The 19,811-nt window shown below is 38.9% G+C and overlaps 1 protein-coding gene across 2 annotated transcripts in view; it reads left to right on the top strand.

The window, feature by feature from the left end:
- Positions 1-16,618, top strand: part of Entpd7 (ectonucleoside triphosphate diphosphohydrolase 7) — a 45,919-nt gene extending 29,301 nt beyond the window's left edge. Inside the window, exons 9-14 of one of the 2 annotated variants that reach the window (XM_063245057.1) lie at positions 5,873-6,039; positions 8,204-8,528; positions 11,800-11,885; positions 12,309-12,338; positions 12,816-12,977; positions 14,264-16,618. In XM_063245057.1, coding sequence (XP_063101127.1) covers positions 5,873-6,039; positions 8,204-8,528; positions 11,800-11,885; positions 12,309-12,338; positions 12,816-12,977; positions 14,264-14,495 — 1,002 coding nt within the window. In that variant the 3' untranslated portion in view covers positions 14,496-16,618. The remainder of the gene's footprint in view (positions 1-5,872; positions 6,040-8,203; positions 8,529-11,799; positions 11,886-12,308; positions 12,339-12,815; positions 12,978-14,263) is intronic. The other variant, XM_013143482.3, reaches the window with a different exon arrangement.
- Positions 16,619-19,811: the final 3,193 nt, after the last annotated feature.

Here is a 19,811-nt window from a genome sequence, read left to right as displayed (position 1 = left end):
AGCCCCAACAGCTCCTGCCAGTTCTCCCTGAATCAGAAGCAGCTGGGTAATGGCACAGGATTCTGCCCAGGTCCCAGCCGTTCTCTTCCAAACCTCTCTGTGATAGGAGCTCTAGAAAAGCAGATCTGCCCAAAACCAAGATGGCTCCCACTAAGTTCTCCGTGCGGAGCTGAAGCCAGCAAGCAATCAGACTCTGCCAGGACTCAAGATGTCTCCCACCAGCCCTCCCTACAGGGGGTCCTGGTGATGTCACCAAGCTGCGATTTCTGCCGCCAGGCTAATATGTCTGCACCAGATTCTGTGTTATTGATTTCCCCGTGGTGGCGGGCCAGCTGTTCTCTGGCCAAACCCAGCCGCCGCGGGGTTTTCTATACTCACCAGAGTCCGGTGCAAGTCCCCGCTCCGGGACCGCCACACACCAAGCCGTCCACTTTTCCCCACCTCGCGGCTCAGCGCTGACTGGTCAGATTTCTGTGCACCGTTTAGATTCGAAACGCCAGAGCTCTGTACATCTGCTCTGGTGCAGCGGTGCAGAACTGGCTGCTGCCTGGAGTCTCGATCTGGGTCTCAGTTTCCGCAGTCCCCAAAAGCAACTCAGCTTTTCGTGTTGGGTCCACGAGTCTGTTCGTTGATTTAAGGGCGCGGGATTTGCAGCCTCCGGTCTCAGCACGACTTTAAATCCTCCAGCTGTACTGTCTTGGTTGATAAGAATCGCTATGGATTTGTCTGGTCCTCTCCATGCTGTCTTTTTTTTTTAGCTTTGAGTTTGAATTCTCTGGAGAGATTCTTCGCTCGATCCCCTAGCACGCCGCCATTTTCTCTCTCCCCCCCTATAGTTCTGTTTCTAAGGAATAGGTGATAAGTGGCACTGGGGTGTAAATTCTTAAATGACTTTGTGTGTGCAGATTTAGAAAGCAACACTGTTACAGAAAGTACACTTGGGAGCAAGAAATTAGGAATATACATAGCAATGTAATGACATAAAAATGGATCTTAGTACTTCATGAAAAAGGAAAGAAATAATGAGACATATAAAGCATTTTTTAAAATTTAAATGATCCCTAAATGTATTTTTACATTTACATTACATTACATGCTTAATGTCTTTTTTGTGCCATTCAGAAAGTTATGCATATGCACAAAGTTGTACCACCATCACTTTTGAATTCCAGAACATTTTCATTACCTCAGAAGGAAACCCCGTATTTCTTAACAGTTACTTCCTGTTGTCTTCTTACCCCCTGAGAAGCACAGATCTACTGTGTGTCTCCTAGAGTTCTATCTGTTGAGTTTTTCTTACAAATTAAATCAGACAGTGTGTCCATTTGTGTTTACCTGTTGCTTAGCGAGGGGTTTCCAGGGTTTGTCTATGTTGAAGCACATATCAGTACCTGATTGTTTCTTATGGCTGAATGATACTCCATTGTATGACCGTGCCATTTTTGTTTATTGAATAATCATTCAATGGACATTTGAATCATTTCTACATTTTGGCTATTCAGAATAATACTGCTGTGAACTTTGACATAAACATTTTTGTGTAGACTTAAGTTTTCAGATCTTTTGTGTATGTACCTAGGAGTTGCTGAGTGTAATAGCATTTTCATAAATTAAAAATCAAAAATAATAATTTCTATTTTACAGCAATACACATGGGGATTTAGCTCAGCAGCATAAGCACCTGCCTGGCAAGTGTGAGGTCATGAGTTCGATCCCCAGTACCAAAGGGGGAAAAAAAAAGAAACAAAAGAAAATTACTCATTAAGCACACTAGAATAGTTGCCTGTGGCAGGAACTAGGTTAGGTGTGGTATGAGGATAAATGGGAATAAATAAATAAATGCAGTGACAGTGTGCCTTGAGCTGAGGAATATGATTATTTGCCTTCTGCACTAAAAGAAAAATTTTTAAAAAGCACTTTTTTATTGGAGGTAAAATGAAATTGAACCTTCCCAATGCCCAAATTCATCACAAGAAATACTAGGAATTCTTTTTTTTATTTAAAGAAAGACAAAACAAAACAGCAAATGGGCAGAAATAGTACATACTTTCAAAGAAAAAAAATAAACAGTAATAAATCACTAGTTAATATTTACATATTGTCCCCCCACAAATAATTGTTCAAGATACAAAAATGGAGCATATAAATGGGAATTCAACCAGGGAGACTTCAAACAGTTCTGTTCAGCTATCCAACAAAAACTAAGTAATATGGCTATCAATCTTATACACTTAGACATGTATGCATTTATCCATATCTTCATTTATGTTGAGAGCAAACAAAACATAATAGATTAAAATCATTCTGAACAAAGCTTAATGGTATTGCTAGATTTCACATCATGACACTCCAGAATCAGCACTGGGTACTGCAATGCCCCTTTTTTCCCTTCAAAGTATTTGTTCATTTCATCATGTGTCATAAGATCAGTTCTCATAAACTGTTTATAGGTTTTACTCAAGCATGAGTCTTAGCATGTATTTCTATCCTTTCTATATTAGAGGGAGAAACAAAACAGAACAAAACATATTCCTATAGACACATAAGACTAAAAAGACATGTAAAACTGCTGTACAAGGAGTTCTATCATGGTTACGTGCTATCTCTTGTTATCATCAGAAGAATTGGCTATATTTTCAGATAAAGTATAATTGAATATATCAGCTCATTACAGAATTAATAAAAATACAACTTTGTAGATAGTGTAGAGCTACAAAAATAAGTAGTCAAGTCAGAATGGGTATCGTAGAGAATTATTGTCATTTTCAGTATAGTTGTCTATACTCTCCTTGATACCATCAACCAATGTTTTGAGTAAAATCTGTCTTAATAATAAGCAGCAATCAAACAAATCAGATTTAACAAGATCAGTCAAGATACAACAGTATAAGTCATACAGGGATCTGGCTTAAGTTAATAGGAAATTAAAGATGACCACCATGCTGTATCATGATATGTTCGGGACAGCTGTCTGTGCCTCACATCCAGTGCTTATATACAAACTGCGAAGAAACAAGTTCTATCCAAGCAGACTGGTGCAAGTAATATGGGTTTTAATTCCTGATACACTATTAGCAATATCTTCTGCTGTCTTTTTTTTTTTTAAAAACTATTCCTCCCCTTTCACTCCCCCAGGATGTACTTGTATTTTTGGGTTTCCTCAACATTCTCAGTTTTATATTAGGGGGGCAACCTGCTATTTACCTAAGTGTGTCCGAACTTTGTCATTCCTGGATTTGATCTCTAGTTGTATTTCTTCACTTATTAAAGCCTGTCTTTTCAACCTATCCATAAGTACTGGTCTATTTGCCCCTATTACTCTCTGGTTCCTTACCACATCGAGTTCTGTTTTCTCATATTTGATTTTGGTCCATATACCCTTCTTCAGGTTAATTATATTCCCTATAAAGAGCATCTCAATGGACCCTACCTCTTGATGCACTCTGCCTGTGATTTTCTCTTTTTTTCCTTTAAGTTAGTGTATCTAGGCCATCTATATTAGAAATTACATCCAACCTTCTCTGCCTCATCTCTGTTGAGCTCTTTTTCCATCATTAGTTGTCTGTTTGTCTTCTTCATTTCGCTTTTTGTTCCATTCACTGGGGCCTCTCTGCCACTGTTCCTGAAATCTTGGTGCTTTTCTCTCTCTTTAGAATGTCCTGTAGTATTCTCTGTAGAGTTGGATTGGTGGTTGTGAATTCCTCCAGTTCCTCTTTATCTTGGAAGCATCTTATTTCTCCATTTCTAGGGACAGTTGTGCAGGATAGATCAACCTTGGCTGGAGGTTATTTTCTTTCAAGGCTTGGATTATTTTGCCCCACGCTCTTCTCAATTTGATGGTTTGTGTTGAGAAGTCTGATGTAATTCTGATGGGCTTTCCCTTGTAAGTGATCTGTTTCTTGTTTCTGACAGCTTTTAATATTTTGTTCTTATATTGGATTTCTGGAATCTTGATTATTATGGGCCTGAGTGTAGTTCTGTTTTGGTTGTAGGTGGCTGGCGTTCTGTATGCCTCATACATCTAAGCATCTTTTCCTTTTCCTATGTTTGGGAAGTTTTCCTTAATTATTTCTGCGCCTTTGCAGTTCCTTTGTTTGTCCCCCTGCTTCTTTATTCACATTCTTTATTCTTAAGTTATAGATCCTCTTGTCATCTTGTAGCCTTTGTATTGTTACTGCTTGTTTTTTTTTTTTTTTTTTGTTATTTTTAAGAAATTTTTCCTTTTATGTTCCCACACTGCAAACCTATCCTCCAGTTCCGATAGTCTATTCTTAGTTTCTGTCAAGCAGTTTTGCCATCTTTGAGTGGAGTTTTTAATTTGCTGGTAATCTCTTTGAACCTGCTTCATGTATTCTATATTTTCTCTATTTTTTCCATCAAACAATTCTCCCCCCCTTTTTTGTTCTTCCATTCTTCCATCTGTTTTTTCTTGGGAGGTGCTTAGCATTTCTTTAGTTATTCTACTTATATTTTGCTTTACTTGGTTAAATACTTCACTTTTGAACTCGTCTATGAGGTCCTGGAGATACTGCTTTATGTCTACTGGTGCCTTGTCTGATACTGCATGTTTGCTGTCCTCATTCTCCTTTGCATTTACCTTTCCTGGATCAATGTTCTCAGGATTGGGGACTGAGGACATTTTCTTGTTGCCTCCTCTTCTCAAGTTTTTTGTTCCTTCCATTCAGGTATATATAGGAGGCCCAGTTTCTTTCTTTGCTGTTTACAGTTTGTTTGAATTGTGCCCACTGCAGTGTACTAGGGACACAGACCTGGGCAGCCAATGCTGGGCCCGCCCCTCCAGGTCAGTCAACCTGCTGAAGGCTTCACTGCCTTAGGGTTCACTGTCAGGCATAGGGACTTGATTTTGGCTAGCCTGTTGGGTCTTAATCCACGGCGTTACCCAGGTGGAGTACACCCCGCCATTCCCGCTTGAGAAGGGAGTAGCCCGCTGAAGTCAGCGCTGCTCCTTGTTCTAGCCTGTCTGGTCCCAGAATGTCATCTGTTGGAGCTCCCCCTTCTCTATGGAAGAGTTTTTATTCCTCTCACTCACCACAGGTTGATGTGGGGTTCCCCGCCAGCTCTGCTCTCAATTCGGTTTGCCATCTCCCACCCTCGGTGTGAACGCCTCTCCAGTGAGTTGAATCTGGCAGGCTATCATGGCTGTGCCAGTTCAAGCACAGCAGCAGCAGTGAGTCCAAGCAGGGAGTTCAGGCGGCAGTGCTGAGACTGTAGCTGTTCCAATTGTATCACCAGGACTGTATTTTTAATTGGTTTTTTGCAGCTTAATTTGTTCCTGGATCGGGAGGGTGTAACTTCCTCTGTTTGAGACTCCCCATGCTATATTATTTTTGGAATCTAAGTTGACTATCTCAGAGAGCCTCTGTTGTTTGCTGTTATCTCTCTGCCATCTTTGGGACTCTCAATACTAGGAATTCTTAAATAAAGTTTAGAAAAAGGCATAGAATACATCTCATGATGGACCTCCAAATTCCTTTCTTAATAAAAGATTTTTTCCCTCATTATGAAAATAACACATTTCTATTATGGACAGTTGGAAAAGACAGAGCAAATGATAATGATATCTGTAATAATTATTACATCTGTAATAATTCCACCTCTTATAGCCAAAGATACTGTTTGAGTATGTAACAGTACCATAATACTGGTACTAAGTTTTCAAACTTGGCCTTTAATTTGTACATTTTGGTGCTGTCTTGTCATTTCATCTCTTAAAGGAATGGTGTGAGGATGACAGGATGCAGTAAGGCATTTTAGAGAGTAATTCTGGAAAATGAGGCCTAGTGTGTTAAAAGTGTCATAACTTTCTAGAAATCAACTTGAACTAACATTCTCTTTGGTCTTTTAACACCAGGAAGAAGCTGCCAAGATCCTGCTGGCAGAATTCAATCTGGGCTGTGATGTACAACATACCGAACATGTGTACAGGGTTTATGTCACAACCTTTCTGGGTTTTGGAGGCAACTTTGCCCGGCAGCGCTATGAAGATCTTGTGCTGAATGAAACTCTTAACAAAAACAGGTACATAGGTTTATAAGAAATAATAATATTCTGCTAAGGTAGATAAGAGCTTGCTTCCTTCTTTCTGATTACCCTGCTGATGGGTAGCATCTCTCTCTTTGGGAGAGACTACTTGGACGAGGATGCCTTCTGCTGTTTGTTACTAGAACTCGGGAAGGCACAGTAGCTTATTGTGATCTGTCCTGGTGTCACACAGGCAGGCATGGCTTCACAGTGATAAGTGAAGCTAATTAAATGTTTAAAATGTGCAGTATAATGTAGCTCTTCCTGATTTCTTTTACATCGTAGTGCTCAAAACCTTTGTTGGTTTACAGCAGAGTAGATCGTCTTATATGAGAGCTAGCTTCCGCAGTATGCCTAACAGAGGAAACATTTGTAGTTAAAAATCAACTTTTAAGATAAACTTAGTAAGTCTAGAATATCCAGTGTTTCCTCCAGCATTGGACAGATCACTGATCTTTCATTTGAATTCCAGGTGAATTAATTTCACCATAATACTGTTGTGAGATGCCTGTTTTTATTTGAAACTATTTATCATTATGCACATTGAAGGAAAGCAAAATGGACAATGATTGTTTTCCACCAAAAAAGTATTTACACTTATTTATGTAGCCAGAAACACTAGCTTGAAGAGGTACTGGTGTATCCTGTTCATAATAATTTCTCCATAGTAATTAGTTATCATATGTTTAGAGCATGTTGAAGAAAATAATTATCATATAAGCCTAATCACTGCCAGTTCAGTGTGGGAGAATCCTGATGTCCTGGGTGATTGATGATAGCATTAACATCGAGTAGTGTGCTTGTTTTTTGAAAAGAACTTCTGAATCCTTACAAATATTGTTGGGTTGTGACAGATTGCTCCTCCTTTTTCTTTTTTTTCCCTTTATTGTTCTGTTTGAATATTTCTGTCTGGTGTTCTCGAATCCCTCACAATTTCTTGTAAGGCCACATATTTTTCTATGCGTTTCCTGGCCAAGTGTCTTAAGTCACCTGCTTCAGGAATATGAGGAGTAAAGGCTTTTGTAGCTGCCAAACTCCTAGTTCCTTTAGAGTCCTGCTGTGTAGTGCTGCTGGCCTTGAACTCACTTTGATAGCCCAAGCTGGCCTCAACTCACAGCAATCCTTCTGCATTCACCTCCAGATTGCTAGGATTACAGGCATGGGCCACCATGCTCTGCTCTTTCTCTCTTCTTAATAAGGATTTTCTGAGTTTTCCTTATAGTTAGTGTCATGTCTTTGAAATAGCCGGATTTCAGTTGTTCAAAAGCATCCTGCTGCATTGCCTCCTTCCCATTGCCTCCTTCAGTCTTCACTCTTGCAGGTGCATTTTCATGCTAGACTGCACTTCACATCTGCTTGTTTAGGAACTGATGAACAATTAACTTCAACTCACAGATTTATTTATCTCCATGTAATTTCCATCCTGCATATTAATGTCTAGGAATTGAGAACACAGTTTGGGGGGAGGCGTACTGGGAATCGAACTCATGACCTCACACTTGCCAGGCGGGTGCTTATGCCACTGAGCTAAATCCTCAGCCCAAGAACACAAATTTTAGACAAGTAGACTAGATAACTAGAATTGTGTGATGACCATGGCAGGAATGAGATGCCATCCCTCCTCTGTCTACTCAGAGGCTCCTGTCTCTGCAGGTCACTCCCGGGAGCTGGTGCTCCACTGGTTCTGTCTCAGTACTGGCCATTCAGAGCCAGGTGTCCCCACTGTGCCAAGGCTGCAGTCCTCTCCTCAGGACACCCTCCTCTAGCCCTTCCCACTTTGCCTCCTTGTAGTTGTATTTTTAAGCGTAAGAATGACAGCTAGTGAGAACCTTACACTCTTTAAGAGACATGGAGGAATGAAGTTCAGAAAAAGAACAGCTGATTCACATCTGTAGTTTCACTCTGCTGTGAAATGGACATGTTGACAATAGGGTTGAATAAAACTGATTATTGACCTCTCTCCTCCTTCTTCCACCCCCTCTTATTCTGAGTTTAATGAACTTAATTAAATGTACATGTGATGCTACTGCATGCTAATACTGTGTTCCACCCTTGTTTCTAGGGATGTCATGAAAACACCAAGGTATCTATGAAGCACATTGTATTTATTCAGTAAAATTGAGTTCCTTAGTCTTACATTTTGTTTTTGTCATTGTGACAGATTGCTGGGTGAGAAGACAGGCTTGAGTCCTGACAATCCGTTTCTAGATCCCTGCTTACCTGTGGGACTGACAGATGTGGTGGAGAGAAACAACCAGGTCCTGCATATCCGAGGAAAGGGAGACTGGGCAACTTGTGGGGTGATGCTGAGCCCCCTCCTGGCTCGCTCCAACACTAGCCAGGCCTCACTGAATGGCATTTACCAGTCACCAATCGACTTTAACAACAGCGAGTTCTATGGCTTCTCTGAGTTTTTTTACTGTACAGAGGATGTTTTGCGCATAGGTGGCCGCTACCATGGGCCAACATTTGCCAAGGCTGCTCAGGTAAATCATTAATCATAAAGATGACTCAGCATTTATTGGATGTCTAACTTTGTGCCAGGCACTGTGCAGAGGGTTTTGCATGCATGATCTCACTTGAGACTTTGCAGGAGCTCTATGAGCCCTCACTTTACAGAGGAGACAGGGACTCAGAAAAGTTAAGGAAGCCAGGAGTGTTGGTACATACCTATAACCCCAGCCCTCAGGAAGCTGAGTCAGGAAGATTGCCACGTGTTTGAGGCCAGCTTAGGCTTCATAGTGCATTCAAGGCCAGCCTGAACTACATTCTAAGACCTTATCTCAAACAAACAAATTTACAGAACCTGCTATGCTAATCTTCCTTCTAATTAATTAAGTTTAGGTTTTCCTGGCTGTCATATTACCCATGTGTAAAATTGATATGGTAGCTAATGGTCTTTACTCTTTAACTTCCCAGAAGTCTTGTTTAATGTTGATGGCTTAAAAGTATCAACTCATTTATTTTTCCCTTTGCTGGATGTCTTAGTTACAATGTGCTTCTGGTGATGATGTCATACTGGTAGACAAATCCATTTTCTTTCTCCTGGTTTGAGGTCTTAAGGGGTCGGAGTGGTAGGGAACCACTTAGAATATTAGATACAGTGAAAACAATGATGGTAAGAGTATTATTTAAACTTAAAATGGGGGGTTAAAAATTCACTTTGTACATATATATATATAAAAACTTAAGCATTTATAGACTTAAATCATTAGTTACCCTGACAGGTAAAAGTTTAGCTGTCCTTCTTTAGCTCCCTGCCTTAATTTTGAGTCTGCAATAATCAACTTTGTGTGACTATAACAAAACATCTGAGATAATCAACTTATTTTATTTTGGCTGACAGGTTACAGTTCATGGTCAGTTGGCCTCTTTGCTTTGGAGCTGTGGTGAGGTAGCACATCATGTAGGAATGTGTGTTGGAACAAAACCATTTATAGCATGATCCAGACAGCAAAGAGAGTGAGGAGGGAGCTGGGGCTCTACAGTCCCTTCAGGGGTGCTCTCACAGCTCCCACTAGATCTCACCTCTAAAGGTTCTACTATCTGCCAGTGTGGCCACCTTGGGGACTGTCTTGGTTATTTTTCCCACTGCTGGAACAAAATGCCCAACATCTGCAATTTAGAGAAGGAGACATTTATTTTGCCTTACACTTTTAGTCCATACTGGCTGGCTCCAAGGCAGAACGGTATAATGGGCAACCCAACCTCCTCTCTGGGGAGAGGAGAGCTGCTCATGGCATGGCAGCTGGGAAGCAGAGGGTGAAGGGAGGAGCTGGAGAGGCAGATAAACCCTTTCAGGCCTTGCCTCCAGTGACTCCCCCCTTCCAACTAGATGCTACCTCCTAAGAGCAAGTCCCCCATAATTCAGTAGCCCCCATAATTCAGTCACTTTCCCAAAACCCTACCTACAAGAGCGTGAGGCTTTGGGGGGACATCTAGATATAAACCATAACAATGACCAACCCTTCAACTATAGCAGTCATGTCTCTCTCTCTCTCTCTCTCTCTCTCTCTCTCTCTCTCTCTCTCTCTCTTTGTAGTGGGAATTGAACTCAGGACCACGTGCGTGCCAGGCATGTGCTGTACCACTGAGCTATATACCCATCATCTCTTCTTTTTTGTATAACTCTTGACCTGTATCTGCCATCAGAAAAAGATATGAAAAGAATATATCCTCTTGTATTTTTATTCTCTCCTTTTTGTCTTCTCATAATTCTTTAGGGTTCTCTTGGTTAAAAAACAAAAAAACAAACTTCTAACAGAATATCATCCACATTGCTCTTTCCTCTGCACCCTCCAAAAATTTCTGTTTATTCACTTTCCTCTCTGGAGCCTCCAGCTTCTTGGCTGTCCATGACCTGAGGTTTTTTTTTTTTTTTTTTTTTAAATCTCAAAATTCATTCAAATTCTATTCCCTTGAATACCAAAGGGCTCAAGTTATTCCTTATCCAGTTTCTTAGTAGTTTAATAATTTCCCTTCTTCAGGAAAAATAGATGAGTTTGTTCTGTTTTCTAACTCTGACTCCAAGGTGATCTTCCCACCTCCCTTGGTCATCCTATCCAAAATTATAACCTTCCCATATTACCTGTTGCCCTTTCTTGTGTTTTCTGATGAGCATTTATGTCATCTTACATACTTACATGTGTATTTGTATTTGTATGTGTGTGTGTGTGTGTGTGTGTGTGTGTATTTGTTGACTCCTACCAGTAGAATGTAAGCTTCATAAGGACAAGAATTTTTAGCGTTTTTCACTGCTTGATCTCCAGCATCTAACATAGCACTTAGCACATGATGTCTTGTTACAGTGGCTTGGTTACTTTTCTCTCATTGCTGAGACAAAACACCTGAGGCTTAAAATGAAGGAAGGAAAGGTTTATTTAGCTTAGTTTTTGGAGGTTTCAGTCCATACTCAACTGGTTCCAAGGCAGGGTGGTATGGCTAAGTGGCAGCCATTTATGGCAGCTGTGGCAGATTCTAAAAGCAGCAAAAGGCAAAAGGCAAAAGGGGAAAGGCAGGCCTCCTGCCCTCCGTTACATTGTATGCCAGTTACCCGCCCCTGGGTGGGTGCAGCACTCACACCACCAATCCCAGCACTAGGCAATGAACCAATCACAGATACTAGACTCAGCCGGCCTGATCTCCTATGATCACATGAGGCTTTGAGGAGGAGAACATATAAACAAACCACAACAGTCAGCAAATAGTTTTCTGAACAAACCAAAAGGAGCGATTTTGGTGAGAATTACAGTATGGAAGCAGCATAATGATAGGTTTTTTTACCTTTATTAAAAATTTTTGATTAGTACATATTTATATACATAGTGCTCACATTCATCGTAGGGAATTTGTACTTGTACATAACGTATCTTCTTTTTTTCCATTCCCTTCCCTTCAACCCTTCCGTTTTGTAGTTATAGAAGCTTTGTTTCCATTTTTTCCTATAGGTTTCTAACCATTCTGTTTTACCTGTTCTCCCTAACCCCATCAGTGCTACATAGAGTAGAATGAAGGTTTTTTTGGCTTTTGATGTTGCTATTTCTAACCTTGGCCCTTTCTGAAACCTAGTAAAGGTTCAGAAGCCAGCTTGGGAATGGGAATAGAGTTACATGTAACAGCATCCAGTGAATGAATGTGTCATTTCTGTTCCCTTGCTCTCAGCTAGTAGTCACAAATAACTCTAGAAATGGAGTAGCTGTACCATGAGGAAATGCCTCCAATTTTGTGTTGCACTGTTTCTGTGTGTGGTTGTTCCAGGATTACTGTGGCATGGCTTGGTCAGTACTAACTCAGAGATTCAAGAATGGCCTCTTTTCTTCACATGCAGATGAACATCGACTCAAGTAAGTCACTTTCATTTTCTCTGTAGGTATGGCCTTCAAATATGGATGGCAGACTGTGATGGAGAGTGATTCAGCAGTAGTACAGATGTGATTTTATGTTGAAGGAGAATTTGATTGTTTCAGAATTTGATTTTCAGAGGGAACAGGGCCCAAATAGTGACCCAATTTCATAAGCCAAGGGAAATCAGTGGTTACCAGAGTTCTTACCAAGTGACTTGAAAGCAAAATAGATGTTCTTTTTTTATTTTTAAACATTTTACTCTAGAGAAAATGTGCAGAAAAGTTGGAAGAAGAATAGCATATAAATAGAACCTAGCTTCAACAACTATTGCCACTTTGGCAATTTGATTCATTGGTCCTCTTACTCTAAATTTTTAGTTTAAAATTTTCTTTTTTTTTTTTTTTTTTTATTATTGGTACCAGGGATCGAACTCACGACCATGCTCTTGCAAGGTAGGCATTTATGCCGCTGAGCTAAATCCCCAGCCCCTAATTTTCAAAGTTATATATAAAAATAAAAGAGTATATAATAAATTCCTAGGCACTTTTCACCTAGAATCTCCACTAGTAGTAACTCCTGGCTGCTTTTGTTTTTCTCACTCACTACCTGCCTCTTACAGCAGACTTCTTTTGAAGCAGATCCTAGATATAGTCACATTAGTAAATATTTCAACATGTTCTCTGAAGATAAGAATTCAGAAAGAAAGAAGAAAGGGGAAGAAGAAAGAAAAGAGAAGGAAACCAGAGCTACAACATACCATTATTGCTGAAAGGCAGTTTTCATTTTTGTAGTAAGATGAAGGAGACTGAAATTTGGTGAGGAAGAGGGCAGGGATAGGCAAGTCTTTTGACATCCAGTGTGAATATATGGCTTGTTGCAAAGGAAAATGTTGGAATTCTTTAAGAATTTAACTTTTTTTGTCACATCAGATATCAGTGTTTTAAGTCAGCTTGGATGTACCAAGTCCTACATGAAGGATTCCACTTTCCCTATGATTACCCAAACCTACGGACGGCTCAGCTGGTTTATGACCGAGAAGTTCAGTGGACGCTGGGAGCGATCCTCTATAAAACACGATTTTTACCACTCAGGTAAATGCAACTGACCATGCTGACGTGTGCAGTTGAGAGAATGTTAGTTGATGCCTCAAAAGAGATTTAAATGATGCCCCTCTCAACCTTTGCCCCCAAATAAACAGATTCCCATTCCAACTGCCATGTAGGCTACTGTTCTAACCAGGCATGCTGAAACAGAAAGTTAAGAATTATTCATTCAAGAGATGCAAATTAAAATAATACTGAGATTCCACCCCATCTTGGAAAGAACCACTGTTCTCAAGAAATCAACCAGTAACAAGTGCTGGAGGGAATGTGGGGGAAAAAGAAACCCTTCTCCACCGTTGGTGGGAGTATAGACTGCTGCAGCCACTCTGGAAATCAGTGTGGAAATTCCTCAAAAAAACTAGGATTGGAGGTCCCATTTGACCCAGCTATTCCCCTTCTGGATATCTTCCTAGAAGAATTAAAAACATCATCCCACAGCAGTACATGTACACTCATGTTTATAGCAGCACAATTTGTGATAGCTAGATGTTGGAAAGAACTTAAATGCCTCTTGACTGAGGAATGGATTAAAAAGATGTGATTTTTTTAATATAATAGAGTACTATTCAGACTTAGAATAAACTGGAGACTTATTATAGGTAAAAGGATGCAACTTGAGACCATACTCATAAGTGAAATAAATCAGATAAACGTGTAAACGTATTGTCTCACTAGTGTGAGCTGAAACAGTATATGTGTGTATATATATATATATATGTATATATATAATATGCAATGTATATACCATTGTTAACCCCTACTTATTGAGTTTTGAAATTTTTTTTCCCTCTCTCTTTAAAATAGATATGAAAAGAAAAAAAAGAATTACTGGTCTGGAATCTGTTTCTTAGCTTTGCTTTTTCAGTAAGTCAGGTTTACTGGTTTAGCTTCAATAAGTCAGTTTTTAGGACTGAGTTCTTAGTGATCACCTCTAGAATGCTAACTGATGAACTGAAATGTCATTCTTATAGTACGCTGAAAAAATGTGACCTGACTAGAGAAAGGGACTAGGCTGTCTGGATAGAGTAAGCTCTCCTAAGGGGTAGAGTCACTTCCTTAGATTCTGGATGGTTTGTGCCTGCAGGCTAATTACGTGCGCCCCAAAAAGGAAAGTACAGAAAAAAAATCACATCAGCTTCGGTGATAGGGACATTTTTCACCTTTCCTTGTTCTGGGGAACTGGAACCTTGGAATATTTGTGTGGACAGCAGTAGGCCGTGATAGCAGAATAACTGATTTTCTTTGAAACTAACTGTTCTTTCCACTTTCCTTAGGGATCTTCGACAGGAAGGTGTCAGACAAGTCCATAGTAACTGGTTTCGTCTGTCCTTTGTCTACAACCATTATCTATTCTTTGCCTGTATCCTGGTGGTGCTACTGGCCATCATCCTGTACCTTCTGCGACTCCGGCGAATTCACCACCGACAGACTCGAGCCTCAGCTCCCCTGGACTTGCTGTGGATTGAAGAGGTGGTCCCAATGATTGGGGAACAGGTGGGGCCATGAGGCTGGACTAGAACTGGAGAAACAAAAGTATTCCAGAGTTGCTGCTCATCAAATACTTCTTTTTCTTCTTCTTCTACTTTTTTTCCTTTTTTTTTTTTTGGTATTGGCCTCAGATGCTTCTCTTTGGCCTTGGAACATCTCCTTTAATTAATTTCCATGTTAATTCCATCCTAGTACCCAGGTCTTCTTCTCAGAGAGAAGCTATAGTCTTTTATTTGTAAGTGATAAGAGATTGGTGCTAACAAAAGTGACCACAATTAGTACATTGGAAGCATGCTTCTGTACTCAGAGACCTGGTATGTTCCTGGGATCTAACAATTTTTCCCTGGCTAAAGCATCAAGTGTGGCACTGGACATAGTAGAAGCCTGGTTGAAACCAAATTTAGAATGCCTGATCTAAAGCCAGACATTCTATCAAGTGCAACAGTCCCTTCTTTCTCTGTAACAGAGATAACATTTTGTGGACATCCACAGCCTTTAATAAGATCTCAGATCTTTGCAGTTCAGTGGACCAGATAAGATTTTAAAGCAACCAAAATGACACAGCTTCCTTGCTTACTTGATAAAGAAGCCATTATGTGATATGATCTAAAAGGTTAGAACCTTTTCTAAATGGATGGTCCAATAAAATATTACAGTATTTTTTATCTCATGCCTGGTGTGACTAGGATAGCAAACGTTTCTATGTCTAGGTGCCTCAAAGGCTGTTTGGGCATTAATTTTGCTTTTTGAGCCTTACGTGTGCTTGTATGATAGAGCCACTGTGATGGGAATTGGAAATCTAACTGGGTTTGTCTAGTTATAGGGCCCTGTCCCATAGGCATATTTTTGTGTACAGATTCAAAGACATTTCCTATATTTCACTGCTAGAATCAGTGTGTAGTTTGGGAAAGCATGTACTTGGGTTGTTTATAAAGATGCAAAGAGTAGTATCAATGGACAAAGGAGTTTTTTGAGAAAATTTTTCTAAATTTTTGATTCTTAGAATGTCCGAAAGAGAGCAAATTCTAAACTTTGGAATAAACAGATAAATTTCCTAAGAAGCTACTTGGCAACTTTCAGAACATCTATTAAAAGACTGCTCAAGTTACAGATAGCACTTCCACTAGTGAGGACAGCAAAAGCCATAATAATTTTCATCCATTACCTTTAGGAGTTTTGCTTCTCTACATTTAGCTTTCCCATTGAATAAGGATTTTTCATTAACTTTGGCCTTCCCCCATTGGAGTCTTCTTTATACTTCACCTTTTCCATAGCCATGGGGGTCCTTCCCATGAATATGTGCCCAAAGTTAAAGTAGCTTTTTATGGGTGTTTGCGTGTGTGTGGGTCTTGCACGTATGAGGCAAGCACTGTACCACTGAGCTATGTCCCCAGGCCTCTGATTTCTAGGATTAGATACAGAGAAAGAGGTCTCTGACTTCAAAGAATAAAAGTGGAACTCTTCAAAAATGAATTTCACAATAAAAAAAGGACTTAAATCCTTCATAAAACAGTGAAAAAGAAATTAAGGTCCTCCTAGAAATAAGCTGAGACAAAAATAAGCCCACTGACTCTAAATTAGTAGGAGACAGAATATTGAGTCTTGTTTTCAAGTGAGATAAAAACATTTTATCATTCATTAGGGCTTATGTCACAGCAGTTTCCGTTAAGACTTGACTTGCCTTTACTTCTTAGTTTTGTTCTACGATCTTTCATCTTGTGAATGCTGCTTAAAAATCTCAAAACATGTTTTTGCTACCCATGCCTACTCAGGTAACTTTATCTTCATTTCACTTTGGTTTCCAAATACCACTGTTTTTCACTTCCTTAGATCTAGTCAGTGATCTAGTAAAAAGCTGTATGATTAACAGTGATTGTAGTTGTGTGTTTAAGCTGAAGATGGAGCAGAGAGGTAGACTAGTTGATATAAAAGGTCTTATTAGTGAAGGTACCTTTCATCCTTATTGTAATAATGGTTGTCATTTGTTAAGCAATTATGTACCAGATACTCTTAAGAATTTTATGTATGTTATTTCATCATTGCAACAACCTTGCAGATTGATATGACGTTTTACAGTTCAGAATCTCAGGCTACTTATGTTTATCATTTTTTCAATATAAATATATTTCTGATTATTTTAATTGGCTTTTGAGTTTTTGTTTAATGTATTATATCCTATTTATTTTTTAATATGGGGCCTAGGTTTGTCTTTATTACTTGGCAAAGTACTATAGTATAAAAATGAGGAAAATGATTATACCCTTCAGAACTGAGTATTTTGTGTTGGCAATAGTTTGTGTTCTCCTTTCATTTCTCCCAATTAGTAGATTTAATGAAATTTCATTAGCTAGAAAGACAACCCACTTATTCTTTGCTGAAGGCCAATTAATTTAAATGCATTACTTCCACATAGGAAATACAAAAGTATAGGACCAGAAATCAATCTTGCCATACATTTCATTCTTTTAGCCTTCCCTTTTTAAAGATTTCTTTTTGCATGGTGAGTGTTCCTGTGTGAAGATAATTATGGTGTCATACAATTCACATTCCATTGGTCCTTAGATTTTCCCAACCACTCCTGATAACGGGAACAGAGAACCTGAATTGTTTAGTACTTTTGTTATTACAGAGACAGGGCACAGATGTCAAAATTGGAGTCAATGGCTTATTTTAGTGATGCTTTAACTTTATGATGGCACAACCCATCATTTTTCTCTGAATTGTCACTAGAACATATTTATGTGTAATGTCACGTGGCATTACATTTATATAAGGTACAGTTAACTCTAAACCAAACTGTATCTCTTTCTCCCTATATGTTATATGCTTGAACTGAATTTCTTTGAGTTGGCGAATTATAATTATTTTCTGCCAAAACTGTATTTATCTTCCAAATGTTATCCAAAGTATTCTGCCCCTTCCTGTTCTGTCTGTAAGATTCTTTTAAGACTTTGAGTAGAGATTACTGAAATGTTGATTGAAAGCCTACTATGCACTAAGCTAATCTTTTTAGCCATTAACACTTGTTACTGCATTCATATTTACATTTTTGCAATCAAGTAACTTCACTTACCACTATTATCTAAACAGATGCTCCGCCTGACACACCCAACAGTTTCAGAGTGTTGTGTTTTGGATTTTCTTGGCTGAGACAAGTGGATAATATCATTTAAGAGAAGAAATATTTGTATTTAATGAATAGTTTACTTGGACTCTAGTCCTGGCGTTGTGACTTACTAGCTGTACCCCACAGAGGTCAGTTGTTCTCTATGGCTCAGGCCTAGTCTATAAGAACAGTGGCCAGACAAGACAAGGAACTAAAAGCAGAAGAGAAGATAGATAGATGAACAGTCATGTGGTTTCAGAGAAAATTTTGGCCCTTGGTTTAGACGATCAGCCTGAAACAGCTTTCTGTTTTATTCATCACCCCTGACATTACAGTTGATGGGAATGGAGTTTCCAACAGTAACCACTAGAAGGAAATTTCAGAAGATGAAAAGTTTTGTTTTACATTTTTAATTTTAAAGAATAGAGATTTATTTGGCTCAAGATTTTACAGACTGAGAAGTCAAGAGCATGGGGCTAGCATATGCTTGGCACCTGCTGAGTTTTCCTGATACATCATAACATGGCAGAGACCTGTGACAAGACAGGATGGAAATTTGAAAGCTGGAGTGTGAAGAGATCATCTGGTCAACCTTTTTTGATTTTTATGGATAATGTAATTGAGGACTAGAGCAGCTGTAATATATGCAAAGTCACAGTGAGCAACCTCCTGGACCCCAAGTTTCTCCTTTATATATACATCCCTCAACATTTTGACAGCCACAATGGAATACTCCTTGACAAAACCCATGAGTATATGTTAATATATAGTACAGCTGGCTGCAAGTAACCGCTCAATCTTTATAAAGGATTCTGCTCTTCATTTATGACTGCTTTGCACACATTAAAGAATACACTTTGAGTTGGGGATTTAGCTCAGCAGCATAAGCACCTGCCTGTCAAGTGCTAGGCCATGAGTTCAATCCCCAGTACAAAAAAAAAGCTCACTTTGAAAGGAATACTTAGAAATAGTCGCTGGGGATGGTAGCAAAATTCAGTAATCCTAGCACTTGGGAGGCTGAGGCAGAAAGATTACCATAAGTTTGAGACTAGCCTGGGCTATACAATGAGTTCAGTGCCAGCATGAACTACATAGCAAAACCTTGTCTTTAAAAGAAAAGTACTAACTTTTCATCATGTCTGTTTTAGTTTCTGTATGTCTTTTTAATGCTTTTAACTTGTAGATGTTTCTTTCAGGCAAAATTTGCTTAATTTTGCACAATTTTCTTAACCACAGCATGCAAGTAATTAATGTGATGGTTACAATGAAAATGAAGACATAAATAAATGGCTGTTAGGCATGACAGTATGTGTGCCTGTAATCTCAGGAGACTGAGATTTGAGGTGATGCCTGGACAACATAGAAAGATCCTACATGAAAACAAAACAAAAACCAAAACGACTGCAATATACCTACAGCATTTGTCTATATGCATGAGTCCCTGGGTTCAACCCCCAGGACCACATAAAGAAAAAAACATGTAATACCTGAGAAACTTGCTTGTAATTCTTGGGGCAATTTTCAGAGTTTCTTACAAAAAGTGTTGAGTGTGTTCTTTTGTCTTTAAAACTAGTTTGGAAACTAATTTCCCTTTTCATTATAGCATTCGGTATAACTTCATTTCAGTAGGGATTAAGAATTAAGGCAGAATTAAGATATCTCAAGATTCTCCCAAAATAGTCTCTGAGTTATGCACTGTCTTGCCATTAGGACAATATACATTTGTCAAACTTTTGAGCATTTCATTGGTTTTATAAAAAAAAAAGTTTAAAAATAACTCAAAACCAAGTTTTGGCTCTCTTCATTAACAGAGAATAACAATGGCAAACATTTTTGTAAACAGTGACTGTATCTGAAATCAAATACTTCTAGGTAATGATCTTTATTTCTTATGGTTTTGTAGTTGGTTTTCTTTCCCCTGAAGATCTAGGCTGAAAAGTTGTAGTACCTTGTTGAAGCCTCATCTTAAGCCTGATTGTCTTGTCTTTGTATAATTACATATTTCCTTTTTCCCTAATTCATTATTTCCCAGTTTGTCAATGTTATTATGGATACAGAAAAAATAATATACCAGCAGATCATTTTGATTTTTGGAAATTAAGCAATAAGGAGATCTTTTTATCTGTAAAACAATTATTGTTCATGTTATAAGAGCTTTCATTTTAATTATATGATCCATCTTTGTCTGTTATTTTTATAAAAACCAAAGTTGAATGTATTGTGAATCA

The sequence above is a fragment of the Cavia porcellus genome, unplaced genomic scaffold (genome assembly GCF_034190915.1).
Source record: "Cavia porcellus strain 051 isolate PalLab524CR breed Dunkin Hartley unplaced genomic scaffold, mCavPor4.1 scaffold_2, whole genome shotgun sequence".
NCBI classification, from domain to species: Eukaryota; Metazoa; Chordata; class Mammalia; order Rodentia; family Caviidae; genus Cavia; species Cavia porcellus.
Note: the sequence above shows the minus strand (reverse complement) of the source record. Positions and strands in the feature narration are given on the sequence as shown.